General features: G+C 42.0%; 1 protein-coding gene across 1 annotated transcript in view; it reads right to left on the bottom strand.

The window, feature by feature from the left end:
* Positions 1-3,185: 3,185 nt before the first annotated feature.
* Positions 3,186-27,258, bottom strand: part of TTC13 (tetratricopeptide repeat domain 13) — an 82,792-nt gene continuing 58,719 nt past the window's right edge. Inside the window, exons 13-23 of the mRNA XM_052640040.1 lie at positions 21,336-21,466; positions 20,692-20,824; positions 20,108-20,200; positions 18,233-18,316; positions 17,331-17,415; positions 13,233-13,339; positions 10,562-10,697; positions 9,408-9,487; positions 5,790-5,868; positions 5,569-5,648; positions 3,186-3,869 (exon numbers count right to left, since the gene is read on the bottom strand). Coding sequence (XP_052496000.1) covers positions 3,755-3,869; positions 5,569-5,648; positions 5,790-5,868; positions 9,408-9,487; positions 10,562-10,697; positions 13,233-13,339; positions 17,331-17,415; positions 18,233-18,316; positions 20,108-20,200; positions 20,692-20,824; positions 21,336-21,466 — 1,123 coding nt within the window. The 3' untranslated portion in view covers positions 3,186-3,754. The remainder of the gene's footprint in view (positions 3,870-5,568; positions 5,649-5,789; positions 5,869-9,407; positions 9,488-10,561; positions 10,698-13,232; positions 13,340-17,330; positions 17,416-18,232; positions 18,317-20,107; positions 20,201-20,691; positions 20,825-21,335; positions 21,467-27,258) is intronic.

Genomic DNA, 27,258 nt, shown 5'->3' with positions numbered 1-27,258 from the left:
CCATGCACTGCAGCTACCAGAGCTTGCGTGTTCTAGATCCCATGCTCCACAAGAAGAGAAGCCTGTATGCCACAACTAGAGAAAGCCTGAGAGGCAGCGAAGAGCCTGCACAGCCAAAATAATAAAGTAAAATAAAATAAACAGAGGACAACTTGCATGATGGAACTCAGATTTCTAGGTGCAATTTAATAGAAGATGTAAAAGAGAATTTTAAATATTATGATATAAAAATGCATGCCAAAATTTCATGGCTTTCTTGAGACAAAAACCCTGAATGATGGAAGAGGAGCCCAACAGACAGTATCTTCTCAGCCACCAAACAAACCTGCTGATAATGTTCTGTTCAGGCCATAGTCAAGTGAGCTCAAGTATTCTGGGACTCAGGCAGAAGATGGAAGGTTTTCCCAGATCATCCTGCGATCACAGAATTTAGCATTTCAGTATGTCTAATGATGTGTGCATGCTCAGTCATGTTTGACTCTTTGCGACCCCATAAACTGCAGCCCACTGGACTCCTCTGTCCATGGAATTTTCCAGGCAAGAATACTGCAGTGGGTTGCCATTCCTACTCCAAGGGATCTTCTCAACCCAGGAATTGAACCTGCATCTCTTGCATCTCCTGCACTGGTAGGTGGATTCTTTACCACTGAGCCGCCTGAGAAGCCCTATATGGAGTTATAATACTTGCATGAGGAGAAAATTAAATATTTAAATAAAAACTGAAATGTAGCAATTTGGAGTTGGGAAACGAAGTTTTAAGGGAAAATTACATTCTAACTTTGGGGTGTGGACACATTGTCATATTTTAGAAAAGTCAGTTAATTTATTTGGACCATTTCCCTAACTGAAAAATATATGTCTCACAATTAAAAATTTTGAAGAGTTGGTGATAACATGAAGAAAAATCCTTGAAGAAATTGAAAGATTTTGACTTTGGGATGATAGGCAAGAAGAGGGAAAAGTTTAGAAACTCACTCATTTCTCCTTTGCTTAATCTCTACAATCCCCCTCTCACTCTGCAATCCTGTAGGCTATATCTGGATACAGATCAAACAGCAGGAAGTTGAGAGTGCAGAGCAACCTAACGGATCGATGGGAGATTTTGCATGGAACAGAGTTAAATATGCTGAATCTTGAGAAGAAGCTGGAAATGAATCCTTGGTGCACTGAGACCACGGTGGGGCAGGACAGGCCCTGGGGCCAGAACGGCCTGGCTGGACCCTAGCACCTTGGCTTTGGGGGCACCTGGGAGAGTCGTCAAGCTCCCAAAGCCTCAACCCTCTTATCTGTAAAATGAAAACAAAGACTCTGGGGAAAGCTGACTGTGGCTGTGAGCTCTCTTTATAAAATGAGGTGTGCCTGACGATTTGTATCACCATCCAGATGAGACGAGACTACGAGCCACATCTCCGTGTTTTGAAACACACGTCAGTGCCCAGAACAGCACCTGTCCAAAGGGCAGGTCCTATCTGTCCAAACAGCGGCCTTCTGCTGATCACGCTGCAAGTGCCAGGCCACACGGCCAGTGCCAGGGTGGCGTCTCTACCAAGCACGGACGCCTGCAGACATGCAGACACTGCTGTGTCCTCCTCACAAGAGTCTGCAAGACAGAAACTGAGTAACAGAAAGCAGTGACTAGCTTCACTCTTTAACAGAGAACAAAGAAAAATGAAAATGACTGGAAATGGTGTTTAACTGAACTCATTTATGCACTGCCGGGGGCCAGCGTGAGGAATCCCACCTGGGACAAGGTCATGCGGAAGGAAGCCTGACAAAATGCAAGGACGTGATCAGACTTCAGGGGTTCCCCTGGGAATTTCCTGAGCATCCACCCCCCAAAAAAATAAGAATCTGCCTGCTTTTCCACTCTTCTGATCTTCTCTGGAAAAAGTCAAATCAGGGCTTTAGTCTTCTGCATTTGAAAGGGAAGTTTCAGTTAAACCCCTCTGATAGCTCTCTAGCTTGCCTAACAGGTTCCTGGACCTCTTATAGCTTGTGAATTGCTTACAGCCCCCCAACCCAACCGCAAGAGGCACAAAGCTTAAAAGCATCTTAAAGATACAGAGCCTTTTCTAAAGAGCTAAAAATCATATTGGTGACAGGATTTCACTGCTGACTCAATGATTACTGCCAGGCCTCCATATTCTTTATCTTTTAGGCACCTGGGAGGATGTTAATCAAGGTAAATGGGATATGGAAAAAGATATATAATAGTTTTGATGTTAGCAACACTAGACTTTTGAGTTAATTACTTTTCTTTTGTTGTACATCACTGTACTCCTTTTATTTGTTATAAGTTGCTGTATCTTTGCTATGTAAGAATGGAACTTTATTTAGTGCTTTCTGAGAGCGGCACCAGACTTTGGGAAGATCAACACAGATAAGTCTTCTGGTTGACAAACCCTTATCAGAAAAAAGGCTGTAAAATGTTAATTGGCCCCTTTGGCCGGAAGATGATGTAAATCACCTAAGACTTGTATGCAGAGAGAAAAGCCTGGTTTTGATAAGAGTCTGGGCTGCTAACGCTGCATAACTTTGTGTTACCCATTGATCTCTATGTATAATCAAAAAGTATAAAAGGCCTTCTGAACAATAGAGGACGGGCCAGTTGCTGGACTGGTTTCCCCCGTGTCTCCTAATTTCTGGCTGAATTCCTATCTGGGGCGTGGAGGCTCACCATGTCTACTTACTTGTCCCGGCTTTCAAGATCCACGCGAGGGGGAGCCCAAGGCGGGGCACTCCCCGATATTCAAGAGGACGCCGGTGGCCTAACGTAGATGGTGCAAGCTCCTTGTCTGGAACTTTATTGGCTTCCCACGTAAACCAAGTTATTCAGCCTTCTTTCTCCACTTAATTTTCCTACTACACTATTTCTCCCTAATCTAATCTTATATTCTTATATTAAAAAATAAATAAGTTTCTTCTCGCCTACGCCGTCCACGCTTCGAATCACCCTGGATCCACTGGGGCTGGACCCCGGCAATGCACTGTCATTTATCCTGTCTGCAAAAGAAAGTTAGCAATTTTCTGACTGTTCTTATACCTGAAAGTGAAACTGGCTCACAAAATAAAAACATACATAATCCAGTGTCAAAAACTGGTGATTTATAGAAATCACCCCATTTATTTTTTCCAATAAAGAGGAAAAAAAACAAATAAAACTTGTTTCAATAATTCAGTGTTTGAGTCACTGGCAAATACTGTCTGTATCATTCAATGTAAGTGTCCCAGGTCATGAGCTCCAGGCATGCTGATGGCCACAAATCTTCCACGGTTCAAACAAAACGGAGAACCCACACGTGAGGACGATATCAGTTGAAAACAAGACGCGTTATCACAGTGTGCATAAAAAGAAGGTCTTTGAAAAATATCCAGATTTTTAAAGGAATGAAAATACTCCTGTTTTGTTGTAGCTTTTGTTCCCTTTAATTGTTAATTTTTGGTTTTTGGAGTAAACTTTTTTCGCCATGAGGAAGGAGTCGTATGACTTTGTAAGTGGAAACCAAGTGGCCACTGGCTAACGCAAATGCCTCCCCTCCCCGACAACAGAGCTCTTCTGTCCCCTCAAAACCCTCTTTCATGCTTTCTGTTATGGTTCAGAAAGGTAAATAAAATGATTTCAAGTATTCAATTCCTATCAAAAATTGGTATCAAAAGTAATAAAGGACCTAATTTCTTTATAATTCCATGTTTTAAAAAATAACTTAAGAAGCAAGAGGTCCGGCCCTTTACTTGTATAAATATCACAGCGTAACTAGAGTTTCTTAAGACAGCGTGGAGAGGAGTCTGTGTTTAGCACCTCGATCATTGATCTTAACGTTGGGAACGTTTCTGACACAGACGGAAGAGTCTTATAAGAAGGTGAAATACTGAAAAGAGAAAAACGCAAAGAAAAGGTGTGAAAATCAACACAATTTTACCAAAAAGGGCAAAGCTTATATTATATCGATTCCTATTACAATATTCACTTTACAGTACTCCACATGTGTGACATCAGACATTAGCATATAGCAGGGGCACCTGTGAGCAGAGCTGATCCCGTTGTAGCAATGAATGGGGTATCAGCAGGCTCCCGTCATGAGATGCAGGTAGACTCACCCAGCCCCCAGAAAGAAAATCAGTCTCTGACTTACTCAGCGAGTGTTACACAAACACATCCTTCTGAGGCACACGCTAGACATGGAACCTGAAGACACATGATTTGGGTCCAGCCTTGATCCTTATCAGCTTTAGTGGTTCCTCTCAGACCCACTTCCCTGTATTTGCAGGAAGGAGGACGGTATTTCTAACTCCCAGAGTTACTTACTCCTGGTAAGGAGTGTGGAATGGGTCTCAATTACATTGTGAACCTATAGCTGCACAACATAAGGTGGCGTTGCTATTTTTTCCTCAAAGAGTTGTTGAAAGATCAACACTGTAAAATTATGCAGGAAACAGAGGCAAGGCCTTTGACCTTATGATCATGTTACTAAAACATATGTAAACTAGTAAACCTGAGACAAAAATATACTAGAAGGAAGTGTAACTGTTAGTTTTCATTACAAAGCTGAGACAAAAATATACTAGAAGGAAGTGTAACTGTTAGTTTTCATTACAAAGCTAATGGAATACTTACAAATGGGACCAAAATATCTTACAGAGACAAACTTCTGTTTTAAACAGAGCACAGATTATCCAGTGATTTTTAGAGTGGTTGCTATATTGAACAGATATGGAAAGGCAAAACTGGAAGTTTCTATGATATTAAAAAAAAAAAAACATGGAGAAGGAGCAAGAGTCAATAAGGGTAAATAGTGAGATGTGCTTAAAGATTAAGAGCAAAAGGAGAAGGCAGCGGAAGAGGATGAGATGGTTGGATGGCATCATAGACTCGATGGACGTGAATTTGAGCAAACTCTGGGAGACAGTGGAGGACAGAGGAACTTAGCATGCTGTAGCCCACAAAGTTGCAAAGAGCTGGACATGACTTAGGGTTGAACAACAACAACAAAATTAACTATGAAAGCACCGGTGAGTTTAATTTGAGCCCAAATGTATATATTTATGTGCTCCTGTGGTGCTTTTGAAAACAAGAGCCAGGGAAGACCATAGTACTGGGCCCTCCCACGGTAACCGTCAGGGGTAATTTCTTGCAGCCTTCCCTGACTCCTATGTATTTTGTACCTAAATTACAGTAAAGCAACCTTCCCCAAACAAAGAGTAAAGGAAAAATGCAGCTGAAAGGCAGGTGCCACCACCCAGAGAAGTCTGAGTCAGGTCCAGCTCAGTTTTCAAAATCACTCCTGAATACTGACCCTGCAAGTCTGGGACAAAGGATCAATGAGCCAAGAGACAGGAATATCTGACTATATAAGTAAGACATTTGTAACCCTTCCTTCACAAACTGGCTTCCTTATGTTATTCATTATTCACTTTTATCCATACACTCACCTGTTAAGGGGTCGTAAATGACAACAAAAACATAGTAACTTTGAAAAGCAAATTAAATTCATTACATAATCATAACCCATAAAAAATTAGTACGATTCCAGTTTCACATCCTTTTGTTGACCCCTATCAAGCAGTTACCTTTTCAAGTTCATCCAGCTTTTAGCTATTTTGCTAAAGGCCTCTGAACCCGGGGCAGTCATAGCTTCAAAGTCAACCAACTGAAAGAGAAAGAGATTTAAGAATGTGGTTAAAGATGGAGGGGAGGCTCCCTTTGGGATTCGATTCATTTGTGTGTCTTAACATACAACTCCACAGACTGGAACTGAAACCTTTCCCTTCTGGCTCCAGCTCCAACATACCTTCCCTTTGGGAATTTTTCCTGCTACTTCTCTTCCACTCGCCATCAGCGCTCCCACAATCACTGAGTAAGCGATCACACTATTCAGATAGAGAACAGTTACCAGTCAGTCCAGCCTGCAGACGGTTACCATGCTAGCGCTCACCATGGACTTCCCATCCTAGAAGATGGCGTCGTATTTCTTCTAACAATTCTTTGGACATTAAACAAAAGAATATTTTCATTTGTTCTAAAAATGTTTGCTGATTTACTAAGAAAAATATTTACTGGTTTACTAATTTAAGGGTAAATGTGTAACAATAATATTTTTCTGAGACAAAAAGTTACTTTTAATTAGGAGTTTTCTTTTCAATTGGTTTTCTTATTCTTATAGGAAAACACTAAATTAGAAAATGTGCCTGCTTTCTATTATTTTAAAAAATTCTTTATCAGCCACATCACATGGCATGTGGGATCTTAGTTTCCCAACCAGGGACTGAATCCAAGCCCCCTGCATTGGAAGCACGGGTCTTAACAGCTGGACTGCCAGGGAAGTCCTTGCTTGCTTATATTTTTAACTGCATGAGGCTTGGCTTTAAAATGCACATATATATAATATACTTTGTAAATGCAAACATATTACTAGCGTTTAAAAATAAAAACTTTGCAATCAAAAAATGGGCCAAAGAACTAAATAGACACATCTCCAAAGAAGACATACGGATGGCTAACAAACACATGAAAAGATGCTCAACATCACTCATTATCAGAGAAATGCAAATCAAAACCACAATGAGGTACCACTTCACACCAGTCAGAATGGCTGCGATCCAAAAATCTGCAAGCAATAAATGCTGGAGAGGGTGTGGAGAAAAGGGAACCCTCCTACACTGTTGGTGGGAATGCAAACTAGTACAGCCACTATGGAGAACAGTGTGGAGATTCCTTAAAAAATTGCAAATAGAACTCCCTTATGACCCAGCAATCCCACTGCTGGGCATACACACCGAGGAAACCAGAATTGAAAGAGACACATGTACCCCAATGTTCATCGCAGCACTGTTTATAATAGCCAGGACATGGAAACAACCTAGATGTCCATCAGCAGATGAATGGATAAGAAAGCTGTGGTACATATACACAATGGAGTATTACTCAGCCGTTAAAAAGAATTCATTTGAATCAGTTCTGATGAGATGGACGAAACTGGAGCCGATTATACAGAGTGAAGTAAGCCAGAAAGAAAAACACCAATACAGTATACTAATACATATATACGGAATTTAGAAAGATGGCAATGACGACCCTGTATGCAAGACAGGAAAAAGACGCAGCTGTCTATATCGGACTTTTGGACTCAGAGGGAGAGGGAGAGGGTGGGATGATATGGGAGAATGGCATTCTATCATGTATACTATCATGTAAGAATTGAATCGCTAGTCTATGTCTGACGCAGGATACAGCATGCTTGGGGCTGGTGCATAGGGATGACCCACAGAGATGTTGTGGGGAGGGAGGTGGGAGGGGGGTTCATGTTTGGGAACACATGTAAGAATTAAAGATTTTAAAATTAAAAAAAAAATAATAATAAAAAAAAAAATAAAAATAAAAAAAAATAAAAATAAAAACTTTGGCCCCAAAGAAGAAAAAGAACGCATCACAGAAAGTACTAACAGACTGGTCTGAAGGCTGGGTTATGTGCACTTCCTTCCTGGCATGTCCAGACTCACTCTGGGCTCTGACATTTTTATTATGACGTCAGCTGTGTGCTTTGTGAGAGGCACCCCAGGACAAAGACAGCCAAGACAGAGCTCTTGCCTCTGCAAGTGGACACCAGAGAAATGGCGTCAGCCCTGCAGTCACCTAATAGGGAAGCCCTCACAGAGGCCATGGACACATGTTCCCCATCTTTGAAGGCCATGGGCAGGGCAATGGAGATAGAGAAGGCAGGGAAGTGGGCCGGCTGGGAGGGACAGGAAGGTGTTTGGACAAGCAGGGGGTGTGGTGGAGGGGCCAGAGTGAGGATGGAGAGAGGGTAGATGACAGGAAAGGTGATGAGGCCATGGTAAAGCAGGGCAGGGAGGAGCTGGCACTGTGCATCACGCCACTGAGTTGGCACCTGAGCCAACAGATATAAAGAACTGGGACACAGACAGGGAAAAAGAAAAGCCTGGAAACGGAGAGACCAGTTAGAAAGGTCAGAGCAAGAGATAAGCAGGGGACTTCCCTGGTGGTCCAGTGGTTAAGAATCTGCCTGTGAATCACAGGGGACACAGGTCCGATGCCTGGTCTAAGAGGATCCCACATGACTCGAGGCAGCTAAGCTGGAGAGCTGCAGCTACTGAAGCCTGAACGCCAGTGCTCCGTAACAGGAGAAGCCACTGCAAGGAGAAGCCCATGCCCTCTCAACAAGGAGTAGCTCCAGCTCACTGCAACTAGAGAAAGCCCCCACAGAGCAATGAAGACCCAGTGCAGCCAAAAATAGAGAACTGAATGGATATTTTTTTAAAAAAGAAAGGACAGTGCAAGAGATGAGCAGATCTGAGCTATGGCACGCGCGGAGAGCATGAGAGGATAGGAGAGGTTTAGGAGGCAAAGTCAACGAGACGTAGGGACCGGACAGGTGCAGGGGCTGAGGGGGAGACAGGGGTGACTGGAGCTGGACCTCCTTCTCAAGTGACACAGAAGCCCACAGAGCTGCTGTGTGAACACATGCGTGCACAGTGCCTGCAAGTGGTGGCTGGACAGGGCACATGGAGGCCTCCTGCGTGCTATAGACCTAGGTAGCATTCCTGTAACAGCTGTGCTAAAGGTACAATATTTCTGTTCCTATTCTACTTCAAGGCCATTTTTATTTCGTTAATTCCAGGTGCACAAATGTCTACACCACAGGGTGATCACCATCAGCCCAGTTTCCATCCATCACCACACAGTGGACCCCCTGCACCCATCATGCCCAACTCCCAGTGCTTTTTTAATAGTACAAGAAAACTTATTACCACATTTAGGAGAGTTTTACTTTCTAAAGTATTAATCAGAGATCAAGACACTTAAGTATATGATTTTAACCAAAACATCTTAAATTCAAACATGTGCTAACAACAGCATACGCCATTCACCTGATTCGCTGTACATGGTACCAAATAAAAGGGAATAAAAAGAAAGGTCTACAGACACACCCTTGTTTGAATGACACTTGAAAGACTCCTGATGAATTTGCTGAGTAGAATTCATTTATAACAGTAATAATACTTTGGGATGGTTGGTGATGCAAAAGAATTAAACATTAGGGCTAAAGGTCAATTAATGGCCAGAATCTGGGGCCGGCAGGTTAACAGTCTGGGCAAACACCAGGAATTAAAGCACAGTGAGCGTATGAGTTCACAGAGTGAGACTTGGGTACATTTTTGTGAATGAATGAGCTCCAGCCTGTAAACACCAAGAACCTTCTACTAGAACTACCTTCCAGAATCCTTGATGATGCAGTAAATCAAGGACATCACTTTCAGGTGGACTTTGGAAACACAAAGCGGGCTTCTCGCCATTGCTAGGATACCTGTACTCATACCCACACAGCACACGTAAGCAAAAGGCGTGTGTTCTTCACTACAAAACTGTCAGATTATAGGATATCACCCACCTGGATCCACGAGAGAGCGGCATTAAATTATAAAAATAATAAACTAAGGATAAGATTAAGTTGCAAACAGCATCAGCCTCCTAGGAAAAAAAGATATGTGCTCGTGAACTTAAATAATAGATTATAAACTCATTTTTATGAGGTGATAAGGCACAGCAGAATCATTTACTAGGAAGAGGATTATTTCATTCTTCTCCTACAAGGACCTACTTTTCATATCCCTGAATATTTTATACTCTTTCACATCATTTTTTTCTAATGGAAGGGTATATGCACAGTTTAGTTTTGAGCAGTATGCTCTCAGCTGCCTTCAAAATGGCAAACTTTTTCTGATAAACGTAGATATCTGTTTTGGTCTATAACATTATTTGCAAAGTCAAAATATACATTAGGATTAAAATAAAACAAAGTGCTTATTAATATTGAATACATTTTCTCAAACTACAGGCCTCTCTACTCCAAGATTCTGATTAGCATTACCCTCCCCACCCCCGCCTCACCACAGACCCCCGCCGCTGAGATTTAGGTGATCAGTATACTTAATTATATATATGTGTGCATGCTAAATCTCTTCAGTTGTGTCTGACTCTTTGTGACCCCATGAACTGTAGCCTGCCAGGCTCCTCTGTCCATGGGATTCTCCAGGCAAGAAAACTGGAGTGGGTTGCCATGCCCTCCTCCAATTACATGTATAAACTGAATAAAATCCAGAGAAATAAAGGAACTTTCCAAAAGCTATGGGCATCCATTCCAGAATGTAGAGGGAGCACCCCCTATACTCTCCACACAGCGACAGCTACAATCATGCAGGTGACCTTGTAGCTCCTTGGGAGCAGGATGTAGCTCCCCGTTGAATCAGAAAGCAATGGTGGAGGAGGTCACAAGTCCAGGAAACAGTCATGTCCATCATGCACAACCTACACACTTAAATATTGACAAAGCTCCAATTTATGATAATATAACAGAGTACCTACATACATTCCCCTTTCTCAGTTTCTGTCATTATTAAATATGGGAACTGTCTCCATAAGGATATTGAAAGAAATATTTCCTGGTTATTTAAAGCTGATTTCAAGCATAAATGTACGATCCCAATGAAAGAGGATGAAAGAATCATAGCAGCATGGATAAAATGAAGACAAACAGAAACCTACCCCAAATTCTGATGAGAGAATCAGTACTTTTCCTTTTGCTGTTAGATCTTTATAAAGTGCATCTATTTCGGCATGATATAATTGTGTTCTCTCTTCTGTGGTTTGAGTTTCCACAGAAAATAGTATATTGCCAACCCTAGAAATACAAGAATGTATGTCAGAGGCATGTATTATACAATCCACAAAGCTAAACACAGGGGCGGGGCTGTGGGGCAGCAGCAGGGTGGCGCTCGGCGATGTGGCAGGACACGCGAGGAGTGTCTGCGCCTTCCTGAGCAGACTGCCGAGGCGTGTCTCGCAGCAGGCGGTTTTGTCACAAATAGATTTTGCTCAGTTTAACCGCATGTACTTTTTTAACAAACTTATTTTTAATTTTAATTTTTAATTGGAGGATAACAGCTTTACAACGTTGTGCTGGTTTCTGCCATACAACATGAGTCAGCCGTAAGTATACATACATCCTCTCCCGCCCGCCCCCCCAGCTCACCGGAGAGCACGGAGCTGAGCCCCCTGTGCCGCGCGGCAGCTTCTCACTAGCTCTGTTTTACACGCGGTGATGTGCCTATCTCAGCGGTACTGTCTCAGTCCGTCCCACCCTTCCCTCCCCCGCTGTGTCTACAAGTCCTTTCTCTATGTCTGTGTCTCTACTCCTGCCCTGAGAATAGGTTCATCAGTGCCATCTTTTTAGATTCCATATATATGTGTGTTAAAACACGATAGCTCTTTTTCTCTTTCTGACTTAACTTCAATCTGTATAATAGGCTCTAGGTTCATATGTACGTCTTTTATGAGCTTAAGCCAACAGAGGAGGAAATAACTACACAGAGTACAACATATTTCAATGTGTTTCGATTTTATCAGACAATCACTCTTTTACATCAGAAGAGCAGGAGCCGGGGCCTCCACCGTTTCATTTTTTAAATCTCTGCTGCATGTGCAGCTCCACATGAGGCCTGGTGGGGGATAAAAGTCCAGTGCAACAGGTATTTACTGTGCAACACCAGTACCAAAATGCTGAAAATAGTCCTTAGATCCTGTGAAGAACAACAAGGCAAAGCAGCTGTCTTTATCAAGGAAAGGAGGGGCAAACAAGGTCACAGATGATTATGAGTCCATGCGTAGGGCCCTAACAGTTGATCAGAGGTTCAAAGGAGAAAGTTGATCTAATTCGGGAGATCTGGAAGCAAACAGAAAATGCTTTGTGGAAGAAGAGGCCAGAACTTGGGTCTTCAAGATGAGGATGTGAGTGAAACAGACCCAAGAGGTAGGAGGTGACCTTGGGGAACAAGTCATCCAGCTGAAGTGGCCAGCCTGATTCTGGCAGGAAAGTGCTTCAGGTAAAGCAGGAAGTACTGTTTGAGGCCATTATTACAAAAGGCCTTGCCTGTCTGGCAGGGGAAATGATTGCGGAGTCAACAGGCAATGGCAGGGTACAGACTAGGGAGGGATTTTTGGATCCAGGGGAACACCCAGTGGGGTGGAGCCCACTGAAGCACTGGTCAGGCACCAGGAGACCAGAGATGGAGATACAAGTCATGAGTCCTTGTGGGGGTCAGAGGCCCCAAGCAAGACTAACAACAAATGGGATGAAAAGAAACAGCTGAGGAAGATGCTCTGCTTGAGGGAAGGATTTATGTACTCTTACTTAGTAGTTCCATTTCTGCTGGGAACTTAATCATGGGTGGGTGAAGAGGGAGGAGAAAATAATTTTACATCAATAGAAACCCTGGAATTCCTTTTATGAGAGGAGAACCATCTTTATTGGGAAGGTACTTTGATAAGTGGCTTGAGGTAGAGACGGAGACCTCAAAGGAAGAGCCACAGAATCTTTGCTAAATGGTGTTTCTTCCTGAAGGCTGGTGTGAGTCCTGACAAGGAAGCAAGAGACCAGGAGGCAGAGGGGCTGAGAGGACGTGGGGCCCAACGCTGAGCTGCCAGACACCCCTGACGCAGATGTGGTGGAGCTCAGGGCAGCAGCTGAGGAACGTGTGTTGTGGGGAGGGCAGTGACTGCGGAGGGTCAAGACCATGCCACCAAAGCTCAACGATGCGGAGGCTCTGAGGTGAAGTTTGGGTTTCAGATGGACATAAAATGATTATTAACACAAATTTTCATTTGGTGCTATTATATAAGCTGAAAAAGTGGAAAACATCCTAAATGATCAATGACAACTAAAAACAGGTAGGAGTAACTCTACAATAGTCCAAAAATAGAATACTAAGCAATTTTTAGAAATGCTTTTAAGAATAAGGTATGGGAAAACGTTCATAGCAAGGGTAGAAAAGAAACAGGTTATAAAACAATATGTATAGTATAATCTCAGTTTTTAGAGGAAACAATGATTTAAAGTTTTTTATCTTTGCTTATCTATATTCTAAATTTTAAGTAAGACATACTTGTACTCCCACAATGAATTAAAACTATATTTAAAATTCGAATAACAGCCTTCAATCTGCCAATCTCTCATCTTTTTTTCACTTAATTGGTAAAAGTCTTCCTTACAACAAGCTTCAAAAAAGCTGGTTCTAGTGATACACTGGACCTTGATAATCTCCATTTCAGGAGACAGCAAAAGCCCAGAATGTCAAACCTCCTCTGGCAATACCAAGCGTCTGCACACTTTCTGACACCTGCCCACCTCTGTACACCCACACTTAGGAAGTGCACGTACTTGTCTCCCGTAATCGTAATCGTGAAGCCATCATATTCCTTCCCTTGGTCTTTGAGGCTGGGAACTTTGGTGTTCACAGTGAACCCATCCTTTGTTTTAGTATTAAACTGCTTTCAAGGAAAAAGAAAATTCACATTACTAGTGAGATTCATTGTAAATTCCCAATCTGCAGCACCAACTCTGACTTTGCTGTTTCTAAGAAGGCTCAGAGAATGCAAGACATTGTGTCCTCTGTCCTGGCAGCTAGTGTCCAGGACGCCTATGCCCCCATCCACTCTCTCAGCCCAAGTCACACTCCCCATGGCCCCAGAGGCCAGAAGAGAACCTCAGAGCAAAAGGCACACAGCTTTCTTCAATGGCAATTCTCACTCCTAAGAGCTCCATTTGGGTCTTTTCTCTTGTTCATCTTAATTGGCAGAAACTTTGACACTAAGCAGAATAGCTGTATTCAACATCCTACAACTCAAAATAGCACCATGCATTTTTGCTAGTGCTTCTTCAAAGTAGACTCTTATCTGTCTGAAAAGCACTCAGAATTTTGTCAACCAAGAATTTCATACACACACATGCATAAATCCCAACTGTGCAGACCAGAGTAACAAAGCAGAGTATTTTAAAGGAACTGGAGGTAAGAATGGCTCTTAAGGGTGATGAGTATGAACACAGCTTTCTGTTTAAAATACTTCTGACAAACTGAAAAGCCAATAAATAGGTGTTGTCATTGCTCCAGAAGCATCCTCCCCAAATTCGGTTATTGAGTGTAGCCAGCATTTTTTAGGATTGACAGACTTGAATAAGAGAACCGACGGTAAAATAAAAAGAGGTGGTGCTTCACAAAACACACTGGAGGAAAAGGCTGTCTAAAAACAGTGACCAGTGGACATTCACTAAGGTCCAGGGAAGGGTGAAGATGTATGGATGTGGGCAGGAAGGCTGGCAGCAGGGGCTGAGACAAGAGATGTCTTTGCATGAGGACAAGGACTTTTAGGGGCAGAATGTGCTAACACTTAAGGGTATGCGTCAATTCTCTTTAATGCTCCCTGCATGCCTATAAGATAGGCCACGACCTCAATCTCACAGGTGAGGAAACCCAGTTGGTGAGATGAGGCAAGGTGAGGTCCTGCCTGAGCTGCACATGGAAACGGGGACCCAGGCCCTCATGACATCCAGTCCCCTAATTCACTAACCAGCTGCCCAGAAGGGAACTGAGGTAACTCTGAACCTGGCTGTTTGGCTGAAGTACGTCGTGTAGAAGAACCTGTCAGGGCATCACATTCAACAAGCACTTTAAACACAAAGGCATAGTTTTATTTACTTCTATGTGTGCCTTTAGAAACACCAGTACACACACAGCCTGGGTGGAGGCACGGTGTGCAAGGCCACAGTGAGATGGCCATTCCCAGATATAGCCAAACAGGCAATGACTTTGCATTGGGAGCCAGACACTGGGGGCGGGGAGGGGGTGGGGTGGGGGTGGGCGGGGGTGATGCTGGGCCCCTTAGCAGCTCTCCAGCAACTGCAGCCTTTTGTGCATTATGCTTTTCTTAATACACACACACACACACACACACACACACACACACACACACAACGGGCTTCCCTGGTGGCTCAGGCAGTAAGGAATTTGCCTGCAATGCAGCAGACCCGGGTTCAATCCCTGGGTTGGGAAGATCCCCTGGTGAAGAGAATGGCAACCCACGGCAGTATTCTTGCCTGGAGAATTCCATGCACACACACACACACACACACACACACACACACACACACACAACGGGCTTCCCTGGTGGCTCAGGCAGTAAGGAATTTGCCTGCAATGCAGCAGACCCGGGTTCAATCCCTGGGTTGGGAAGATCCCCTGGTGAAGAGAATGGCAACCCACGGCAGTATTCTTGCCTGGAGAATTCCATGCACACACACACACACACACACACACACACACACAACGGGCTTCCCTGGTGGCTCAGGCAGTAAGGAATTTGCCTGCAATGCAGCAGACCCGGGTTCAATCCCTGGGTCGGGAAGATCCCCTGGTGAAGAGAATGGCAACCCACGGCAGTATTCTTGCCTGGAGAATTCCATGCACACACACACACACACACGCACGCACGCACGCACGCACGCACGCACGCGCACACACACACACACACACACACACACACACACACACAACGGGCTTCCCTGGTGGCTCAGGCAGTAAGGAATTCGCCTGCAATGCAGCAGACCCGGGTTCAATCCCTGGGTTGGGAAGATCCCCTGGTGAAGAGAATGGCAACCCACGGCAGTATTCTTGCCTGGAGAATTCCATGGACAGAGGAGCCTGGTAGGCTACAGTCCATGGGGTCACAAAGAGTGGGACATGACTGAGCAACTAACACTCTCATTTTTCACTTTCATATATATGTGTTAAAATATCCCTCAGCTGCTTCTGTATTCTGCCTAATAAAGTAAATTTAAATGCCAAAAATACCCATTGGAAAGCTAAAGACTGAAATCTGAGTCAGGCTCCAGTTTCTTTGTCTGGTGCATCCAGCAGTCCTTGGTGGGGCCATTCTGCCCCCTGGGGGACATTTGGGGAATTCAGGGGAGAGTGTGGCTACAAGGATGAGGTGCAAGGGACAGTCACACGGGCATGACTCCCACTGGATTTGCATATGGATGAAGAAGCTGTTTATAATGTAATAATTACCTAGGCCTGGAATCAGACTCCATTTTACACTCACACGCTAAATACAGTTGAAATACCCACTGACTTTTCTAGAAATGCAAACAGCACATAAACTGAGGAAAGAGTATATCTGTACATTGTACAGAACTTCATTAAGTGTGGTTTACCATCCATTATGGAAAACCGTATCACCAAAGTCATAGCTCATGATACTTGAGTCACCAAATGACAGATGGCTGCAGGGCTGCCTCTGGAGCCGTCACATTCACCAAGACTTCACACACATGTGCAAGCAACCGGCTACTTCTTTGTGGCTTCTCATGAAGATATGCCTGAATGCTGACCTACTGTTTCTTGCCTATAGACAACTTAGCTTTTAGAGCTCCTTAACAGCACTATGGTGACTTTCTAAGGGATTTTTTTTGAGTATGTACATTCTTATGGATTTGATTTTAGTGTAGTAAAGGGGCCATCTGAACAGGTTTGCTGATGTCAGGTTTGCTAAGACAGGTTTGAGAAGACTGAGAACCACACCTCAGTTCACAAGACCCTCAGAATAACCAGGTTGGCCAGAAACAAGGCTCATCAGCACAAAGAGCCTGGAGGAGAGTCAGGAGCGATGGCCCAGCCCAGCGAGCAGACAGGCCTGGGCCGTGGGGCCAGCTCATGGCTTTGCCCATGACAAGATGCCTCCTGGTTATGCTTTAGAAATGTGTGAGCTTTGTCATACACAGAAATGTCTTATCATTTACTTGATGTACATTAGTCTTATCTACTATAGCTACAAGGAGAATATTTATTCAAGTTTTATGTTATAGGTCAAACTATTAATTGAAAAAAATCAAATGTTCCTACTGTGGGCACATTTTGGGTAGTTTGGAGAAAAGCTTCATAAAGTTCTAATTTCTTAATGGATTATACTTTTAAAACCCTTTATCTTGAATTCAAATACTTCTGATACTGACATTGCCACACCTGCTTTTCTCCAGGAGCATTTGCCTGGCCTACTTTTCAGCCTTGAACTTTTTGAATATCATCTTCTTGCAGATGTTTCCAGTGAACAGAACGCAGCTGGGCTTTAAAACACCGATCTGAGATGCTTGTTCTTTCAGGGAGAGAATCAGTCACTCACGACATATCACCCATTCTACACATTCCCTCCTTATCTTAATGTTCCCCCTTCCCTTTCTGTCAACCTTTAGTTGAATTGACTTTGCTTTCTTTATTGCATTTTCCTACCTTCTAGGGTCTGCTTTAATTTTGGTTATTATTCAGAATGTGTTTTTATCAGTGTTTTTAAGTGGCACACTTTATAAAACTTAAAATACTAATAACATTGACAAATATGCATCTAATGATAATAAGTTCTTCTTTCAAAGAGTACTAATTTTTTCCCCTAAAAACAACTACTGTGATTTTGATGATAAATTTACCTTCATAATTGGCAGGAGGTCTTCCACTTTGTGGACCTTTTCCAGAGCTTCTCTAACTTCCAACAATCCTTTAGGATTATTAGCGCTTTAAAGAGGAAAGAGAGAGAGACAGCAACTAAAATTAACACAGAAATCAGTAATTAGTTATGCTATTACCTTTAATTTAGATAAATCCTTAATTACAAGTGGCTCAATATTCAAAATGGTGGACCACAACCAAAGTATCAAAATAAGGGAATAGTTTAATCTAATAAGTATTGCGCTACAGATGAGAATTAGGGAAACAGCAGTCTGTCCAGATGTGAAATAGGGAAAATCAGAACGGATGGACAGCCAGTGTCTATGTGGACATGCATGGGTCTGGGCTTGGTCAGAAAATTTTGATTCTCCTATTCCAACTATGAAATTAGAAGTATATGTTTTTTATTCCTAAAGTTGCTCAAATGGAAGTATATTACTAGGCTTTTATACCAATTTTATATTTACTTGGTGACAACTAACCTTCAGAATTCTTTTTCCCTGGCCTTTTGTCCACTGTCCTATCTACACTGCACAGCCTCTCAGTTGAGGGAGAATGAGTATTAAGGCTGAAGTCCACCATTTAATCCCTAATTAAGAAATTTAAAGAAACATCCTGCTTTTACTGAATTCAAAGACAGGAGAGAGGCTAGAAAAGCCACAAGACTGTAAGATTAAAAACACTCAGTTGAGGTCCATGGATTTTGTAAAGCTGTTAAAAAAAAGGTTGATAAATGATTATGAAAGGCTTTATGATTCCAAACACTATGTAAAAATGTGATATACTTTGTTCAGTCTGTCAATTTTTCAAGTTTCATAAATATAACTAATGAAAAATATATAAAATCTATCCATTACCATGAAAAAGAAAATTGAAAGTTTACCCATGATAAACTAGAATTCTATCTTTAATAAAATGAAGAATTTTCTCAAAATATTCCAGGTATCTCATGTTGATCACCTGACCCCTGTTAAGAAAAAAATATATGTTGAGAATGTTTTTACAGTGAGATATGTTCCACAGTATCTAATTTCAACATTAATTCAAAAGGACAGTAAGAGAGCCGTGAGAATAATGTAGCCAAGAGGTTTGGGGCATTGGTTTGTTTGCAGTCAAAGAACGGGAGAAACAAACGCCTGTCTTAGCAAAACTGATGGTCAACAACGGAGAGCACTCTGGAAGAAAGGTACCAAACTCAGTCCAGAGATGCCAATGCAGGGAGAAAAGTTCTCAAGTGCTGAAATGAGGCCCAGACTTATTTGACACTTTACCGTTAAGAATCCCTTCCCTTTCCCAGCAATATATCCCCCTCCCGTTCCCAGTGTTCCTGACAGCCTTAGCTGCTAATACTCCTACTGAGTGTGTAATTGACTCACTGTCTTCATCCCCTCCACCACTGTAAATAAATAGTATTTTCCTCCCATTCCTACCCCAACCTCCATTTTCAAAACTATTCCAAGACTTCCCTGGTGGTACAGTGGATAAGAATCCACCTGCCAGTGAAGGGGACACAAGTTTGAGTCCCGGTCTGGGAAGATTCCACATGCTGTGGACCAACTAAGCCCATGTGCCACAACTACTGAGCCTGTGTTCCACAACGAGAGAAGTCACTGCAATGAAAATTCCGTGCATTGCAACTAGAGTAGCTCTCACTCGCTGCAACTAGAGAAAGCCAGCCTGTAGCAATGAAGACCCAGTGCAGCCCCAGAAATAAATAAACAAATCCCCCAAATATCCTAATAACATTTCCATTAAACTCAAATGTTGAAGTTGTATAGTACAATATTTTCTTGATTCAGGCTTCTGGAATTAGAAGCATTTTAAATGTGAAAAAACTACCATATTTGTAAAATTTAGCTAAAATTAAATTCAGTGGGTCCCCTTGGAGCTGCTGCTTTTAATATTTGCTCATCATTTACTGAGAGGGTGGGATAATAGGGTGAGCACTTCACCCATACCCCTGACTTATCAGAAGCCTCTGGACAAAACCAAAGCTCTCCAGTTAACCTGGTTCAACCTCCCAGGAAGGCAGCTTAGCGCCCAGTGCCTTTAAACCAAACCCTTTGTGTGTCGCACGGTGGCTCAAGGGGGAAGCCTTTCCCTCACTACAAGAATTCTTTGAGCCACAATACTATAAGTATATAATATAATGGTAACGTAATGTCATCCATCTAAGCACTTTCTATAATTTAGGACTATTCAAAGATGGACATCTAGGCAAAAATCTGGCATTCTACCCTTCAACTGAGCTCTGCACCAAAGAGACTGGAAAAGAGGAACAACACTTCTTTTTGCAACCAGGCCAGCTCAAAGTGACGCAGGCAGGGCCCTGCAGATACAGGGCTAATTTGTGTCCGAAAGTCACCAAGAAAGGAGAAACGGGTTGCTTGCAGTCCCTGTAAATTGAATATTTAAGATAATCTCCTTGGACTTCCCTAGTGGTCCAGTTGTTAAGAATCAGCCTGCCAGTGCAGGGATGGGGTTTGATCTCTGGTCTGGGAAGATCCCACACACCTCAGGGCAACTAAGTCCAAGAGCCACAACTACTGAGCCCCCATGCTGCAACGACTGAAGTCCACACACCTAGAGCCTGTGCTTTGCAACAAGAGAAGCCACTTCTCACTACATTGAGAAGCCTGGGCACCACAGCTAGAGAAAGTCTGCACATAGCAACAAAGACCCAGCACAGCCAAAACTAACTTAATTAATTAAAAAAAAACTGCTACGAAAACAGGAAAGATAAACAGAATGTTCATACCTGATTAAATTGATGTGGTTGTTAAAACCTCTGCTGAGACTTCTTGCTGGCATTTGATCCAACCACAGCACTGGTTGGTCTGGGTCAGCAATCCTATAAAATAGAGCTTATTAAAAATGAAGACCTTACAAAACCTAGAAATGTTCAAAAGCATTAAAATAAAACATGTACAAGTCTTTGTGAAAGTGGGGAGAAAACTTCTCAGTCCATTACATCTAAAAATATGAAACACAAACCTGCAAATTCCAAAGATATTCCAACTGGACCAAGTAAGAAGTCAGTGCAGGTTTACCAGGAGAGCAGTGTTTTTCTCATGAAAATGAATAACAGCAGGAAACATAACTTATAAGATCTATTATTAGTTAATAAAGGAGGAGGAAATGGCAACCCACTCTAGTATTCTTGCCCGGAAAATGGACAAAGGAATCTAGCAGGCTACAGTCCGTGGGGGTCACAAAGAGTCAGACATGACTGCACACACATTAGTTAATAAGACGGGATTCAGAATCTGCTAACTAGAGAAGACTTAACATTATATTACATTGATTAGACTTCTGGTTTATTTTCATTTAAATGCCAGTTACCGTCTCCATTTTACTGCGATGTCAAACATGTCTCTCCACTGCATCAGCCGCGTTTTCCCATTCATTCGGACCTTGGAATTCGTCCAGGTACGCTGTACAGCTTGCATGACCTCTAATGCGGCCAAACCCATGGCTAAAGGGAGGAAATATGGGGAAAACAGAGTTTGTGCGTACCCTTTAGAGGAAATGATCTTCACCAACAACTCAATGAACAATTCAGGAATCATTAAAAGAGAATCACAAGTATTGGTAATTCAACAAGACCAGAGATGCATTACCATCATGACGGCCTGATGAAAACTCAGCTCTATTAGAGGGAACTGGAGACTGCAGACTTGTCCCCTCTCAATCCTGAAGGAACTGAGGTTCAAATCCCTCCTCACCCTATAGGCGGAAGATGGCTCTGGTGGATGAGCTGTCTGACTCAAAGCAATAACTGATGACCTACATTCTACACCTACACCAAAGCAACAGAACGGGAGCCAAAGCCAGAAGCATTCTTCTCTCAGAATTCAGTATGAATGAATCTACTCATTTCTGTTCATATCCCATGGAGATTTTGAGTAAGCACAACAAATGATTCATTTCAAAAGTACAACACAGTTGAACAATCCTTGCCCTGTTTTCAGATCATTTTAAAATACCTCTGTGTATTCTCTTGTTTGGCAGGAAACCAGGTGTTTCGTATTGCATCAGGGATCCCAAACGATCAGCCACACAAATCAACTCCTGGACCTCCGGCTTGTAACTCTCAAAATTCTGATGTAACACATCTCTGGAAGAAACGTTATGTACACGATAAAGAGTTTTACAACAGATAGCGGTTATCCAATTTCATTTGAAAAGCAGTCATTTCCTCCAGTGGAACCATAATTGAGAAAATTCTGACCACATCATCTTTATTTCAGTGCTCAGTACCCAACCAGACACAAGTTAAAAGGACTCTTTACGACAGTGTGTGTACAATGACCGTCACATGCTTGTTAGTAATGCTGGTAACTAGTTTGCAATCAATTAATTACTTTGTAAACTGCTCCAGAACACATAACCTGCATGGACCGCCTCTTCTGACAAGCAACCAATCAACCCCGACACTAAGTTCATCCCCTACTTGGGCTCCAGGTTATATTATGCCAAGTGTACCTGAGTGTGTATATGACTGCTATTGTTTAACTGTCAACCTGCTAAAACTTTTCTAACAAAGCCTGCAATTCTAAGTTACAGGCTGTGTTGGGGTCTCCAAGACCCCCCCCCCCCCCCCGGGTTCAGTAATTCACTAGGACTCCTGGGCGCTGTGAGAAGACATACAGCTGTCAGAGGGAAAAGGCATGGAGAGGGAGCACAGGGAATGAAGTCTAGAGAAAACCAGGCACACGTTCAAGACCCTGGGGAGACAGGTGGCACTAATTCCAGTAGTGAAATGCTCATGAGATACTTTGTACCGGGCACCGATCATGTGAACACACCTGCCCGGCAGGTACCCCAAGTCCCCAGAGGAGAGCAGATGTCCAGTGTGAACCACACTGTTCACACACAGGGCGCAGGCACTGGGGAGCCACTCTTAGCTCTGGGCACATCAGGTGGGAGGAGATTCTGAAATCCCTGTTTCCAGATACCAGCCTGGGGCCAGCCTGGTGACTGGTTTTCATACCCCCTGCTTTCCTGCACCATGTATTTCTCTAAAAGCGGGTGCTGGAGAACATATATAGCCCTTTGAGCAATCTATTTTGTTTTTATTATCTTGATTATTGAAACTTACAAAAGCATACAACCTTATTACTCAACTGAAACCAAAATAATTATGTAGCTCCACCTGTATGTGTATGTCACTTTACTATCCTATTCTCCTGCCCTTTAGCAAGAGGTTACTTACCTTGAATTTTCTGTTCGCAATTTCCTTACCTTTATCTTAAAAAAAAATAGGTTACATATGTATATCTTTATTCTATAGTTTTGCTTATGAGCTTTACTGAAAAATGTGACATTGCAACATACCAACTTGCTGTTCTTATTCAACATTATATTGCAAAATTAGTCCACCTCTGACTTGGGTCATTTGTTTACGCTGCTGTAGAATGCCACACTGTGTGGCAGTGTCACATGTGCCCATTTTGCTGCTCATAAACATTTGGGATGATTTTGTTTCCAACTGTGAACAAATACTGCTCTCAACAGGTCTCCAGGCAGTTGTGCGCACAAGCACATCCTTCTCTCCTGAATATGCACAGGAGCAGAACAGAGAGACTGCAGGACATGCAAATGTTCCATTTTACATGACAATGAAAAGTGCTGCTGGCCAAAGTGAAAGCAGTAATCTACAGCCAAATATATGAAATTTCCCCTTGATCCTGCTTCTGGCCAATATTACTATTATCAAACTTGGCAAGATTTGTTTACCTAAGTGGGTGAAACATTTCATGTGGCCTTATGCTTGCCATTCATGCTTTCCCCTTGGTAAGATCATACCTATTCATGTCTTTTTTAAAAAATTTTTAATTTTATTGGACTTATTAGTTGTTTTACAATGGTTAGTTTCTACTGTACAGCAAAGTGAATCAGCTCTATGTATACATATATCCCCTCTTTTTTGGATTTCCTTCCCATCAGGTCACCACAGAGCATTAATTAAATAGAGTTCCCTGTGGTATACAGTAGGTTCTCATTAGTTATCTGTTTCATACATGGTATCAATAGCATATGTGTGTCAACCCCAATTTCCCAATTCATCCCATCCTCCTTTCCCCTCGGTATCCATACTCGATGTCTGTGTCTCTACTTCTGCTTTGCAAATAAGACCATCTATACATTTTTCTAGATTCCACATATATGTGTTAATATATATTTGTTTTTCTCTTTCTGACTTCACTGTGTATGAGTCTCTACAAATGAATCAATTTCATTCCTTTTATGGCTGAGTAACATTCCATTGTATACATGTACATCTTCGTCCATTCCTCTCTTGATGAACATTTAGTGCTATAGTGAACATCAGAGCGCATGTGTCTTTTTAAATTATGGTTTTCTCTGGGTATACAAACAATAATGCGATCGCTCGTGGGCTACTGTCTATGGGGTCGCACAGAGTCGGACACGACTGAAGCGACTTAGCAGCAGCAGCAGCAGCAGCAAGGAACCTCCATACTGTTTTCTGTAATGGCTATATTAATTTACATTCCCACCAACAGTGCACGCCCTCTCTAGCATTTGTTGTTTGTAGATTTTTTGATGATGGCCATTCTGACCAGTGTGAGGTGGTATCTCATCATTTTGATTTGCATTTCTCTAAATATCAACAACCTCAGATATGCAGATGACACCACCCTTATGGCAGAAAGTGAAGAGGAACTAAAAAGCCTCTTGATGAAAGTGAAAGAGGAGAGTGAAAAAGTTGGCTTAAAGCTCAACATTCAGAAAACGAAGATCATGGCACCCGGTCCCATCACTTCATGGGAAATAGATGGGGAAACAGTGGAAACAGTGACAGACTTTATTTTGGGGGGCTCCAAAATCACTGCAGATGGTGACTGCAGCCATGAAATTAAAAGACACTTACTCCTTGGAAGGAAAGTTATGACCAACCTAGATAGCATATTCAAAAGCAGAGACATTATTTTGCCAACAAAGGTCCATCTAGTCAAGGCTATGGTTTAACCAGTGGTCATGTATGGATGTGAGAATTGGACTGTGAAAAAAGCTGAGCGCCGAAGAATTGATGCTTTTGAACTGTGGTGTTGGAGAAGACTCTTGAGAGTCCCTTGGACTGCAAGAAGATCCAACCAGTCCATTCTGAAGGAGATCAGCCCTGGGAATTTGGCCACCTCATGCGAAGAGTTGACTCATTGGAAAAGATGCTGGGAGGGGTTGGCGGCAGGAGGAGAAGGGGATGACCGAGGATGAGATGGCTGGATGGCATCACGGACTTGATGGACACGAGTCTGAGTGAACTCCGGGAGTTGGTGATGGCCTGGTGTGCTGCGGTTCATGGGGTCGCAAAGAGTCGGACACAACTGAGCGACTGAACTGAACTGAATAATAAGTGATGTTGAACATCCTTACATGTATTTGTTGGCCATCTGTATGTCTTCTTTGGGGAAATGTCTATTTAGGTCTTCCACCCATTTTTTTTATTGGGGTGTTTGTTGTTTTGATATTTAGCTGCATGAGCTGTCTGTATCTTTTAGAGATTAATCCCTTGTCAGCTGTTTCACTTGCAAATATTTTCTCCCATTCTGAGGGCTGTCTTTTCATCTTGTTTATGGTTTTCTTTGCTGTGCAAAAGTTTTTAAGTTTAATTAGGTCCCATTTGCTTATTTTTGTTTTTATTATTACTATAGGAGGTGGATCAAAAAAGATCTTGCTGCAACTTATGTCAAGGAGTTTCTTCTGCTTATGCTTTCCTCTAAAAGTTTTATAGTTGTCTGGCCTTCCACTTAGGTCTTCAATCCATCTTGAGTTTATTTTTGTATATGATGTTAGTGAGTGTTCTAACTCCATTCTTTTACATGTAGCTGTCCAGTTTTCCCAGTATGACTTATCGAAGAGGCTGTCTTTTCTCCATTGTATATCCTTGCCTCCTTTGTCAAAGATAAGTTGCCCATAGTGCATGGGTTTATCTCTGGGCCTTCAGTTCTGTTCCACTGAATTTACATTTCTGTTTTTGGGCCAGGACCATACTGTCTTGATTACTATTTTATAGTCTGAAGTCAGGAAGGTTGATTCCTCCAGCTCCATTCTTCTTTCTCAAGACTGCTTTGGCTATTTGAGATCTTTTGTATTTCCATACAAACTGCAAATTTTTTCCTAGTTCTGTGAAAGATGGCATTGGTAATGTGATAGAGATTGCTTTGAGCAGTACAGTCATTTTCACAATACTGATTCTTCCAATCCAAGAACATAGTATATCTCTCCGTATCATCTTTGATTTCTTCCATCAATATCTTATAACTTTCTACATCTAGATCTTTTGCCTCCTTAGGCAGATTTACTCCTGGGTATTTTATTCTTTTCATTGTAATGGTCAATGGGATTGTTTCCATAATTTCTGATCTCTCATTGCTAGTGTACAGGAAATTCAAGAGATTTCTGTGTATTAATTTTGTACCCTGTCACTTTTCTAGATTCACTGATGAGCTCTGGTAGTTTTCTGGTGGCTTCTTCAGGCTTTTCTATGCATACTATCATGTCATCTCAAACAGTGGCAGTTTTACTTCTTTTTCAGTTTGGACTTCTTTAATTTTTCTTCTCTCACTGTTATGGCTAGGACTTTCAAAACTATGTTGAAAAACAGAGGCAAGAGTGGACACCCTTGTCTTGTTCTGATCTCAGAGGAAATGCTTTCAGCTTTTTACCATGGAGAATAATGCTTGCTCTGGGTTTGTCATATATGGCCTTTATTATGTTGAGGTAGGTGCCCTCTATGCCCACTTTCTAGACTTTTTTTTTTAATCATAAATGACTACTGAATTTTGTCAAAAGCTTTTTCTGTATCTATTGAGATAATCATATGGCTTTTATTCTTCAATTTGGTGCCTCACATTGATTTACATCCCTAGGATAAATCCCATTTGATCATGGTGTATGATCATTTTAATGTGTCGCTGGATTTGGCCTGCTGGTATTTTGTTGAGGATTTTTGCATCTATGTTCATCAGTTATACTGACATATAACATTCTTTTTGGGTGTGACATTTTTGTCTGGTTTTGGTATCAGGGTGATAGTGGCTTTGTAGAATGAGTATGGGAATGTTCCTCTCTCTGCAATTCTTTTGCAGAGTAAGGATAAGTGTTAGCTCTTCTCTTAATGTTTGATACAATTTGCCAGTAAAGCCATGTGGTCCTGGATTTAGTCTGTTGAAAGGCTTTTAATCACAGTTTTAATTTCATTACTTGTGATTGGCCTGTTTATAATTTTCTGATTTCTTCCTGGCTCAGTCTTAGAAGGTTGTATGTTTCTAAGAATTTGTCCATTTCTCCCAGGCTGTCCATTTTATTGGCATACAGTTGCCTATAGTAGTCCCTTTAATCCTTTGTATATCTGTGATGTCAGTTTTAAGTTCTCCTCTTTCATTTCTAATTTTATTGATGTGAGTCCTCTCCTTTTCTTGATGAGTCTGGCTAAAGGTTTAACAATTTTGTTTTTCTTCTCAAAGAACCAGCTCTTAGTTTTATTGATCTTTGCTATTTTTTTCATTTCTATTTCATTTATTTCTGCTCTGATTTTTATGATTTCTTTACTTCTACTGTCCTTGGGTTTTATTTCTTCTTCTTTCTCTAGTTATTTTAGATTTAAGGTCAGGTAGTTTATTTCAGATTTTTCTTGCACGAGGTAGAACAGTATTGCTATAAACTTCCCCCTTAGAACTGCTTTTGCCACATCCCATATATTTTGGGCAGTTGTGTTTCCATCGTCATTTGCTTCCAGGTATTTTTTTAATTTCCTCTTTGATGTCTCAGTGATCTCTTGGTTATTTAGTAGGAAGCTACTGTTTAGCTTCCATGTGTTTGTGTTGTTTACAGTTTTTTCCTGTAATTAATTTCTAATCTCATAGTGTCATGGTTGGAAAAGAT

The sequence above is a fragment of the Budorcas taxicolor genome, chromosome 5 (genome assembly GCF_023091745.1).
Source record: "Budorcas taxicolor isolate Tak-1 chromosome 5, Takin1.1, whole genome shotgun sequence".
Classification (NCBI taxonomy): domain Eukaryota; kingdom Metazoa; phylum Chordata; class Mammalia; order Artiodactyla; family Bovidae; genus Budorcas; species Budorcas taxicolor.
Note: the sequence above shows the minus strand (reverse complement) of the source record. Positions and strands in the feature narration are given on the sequence as shown.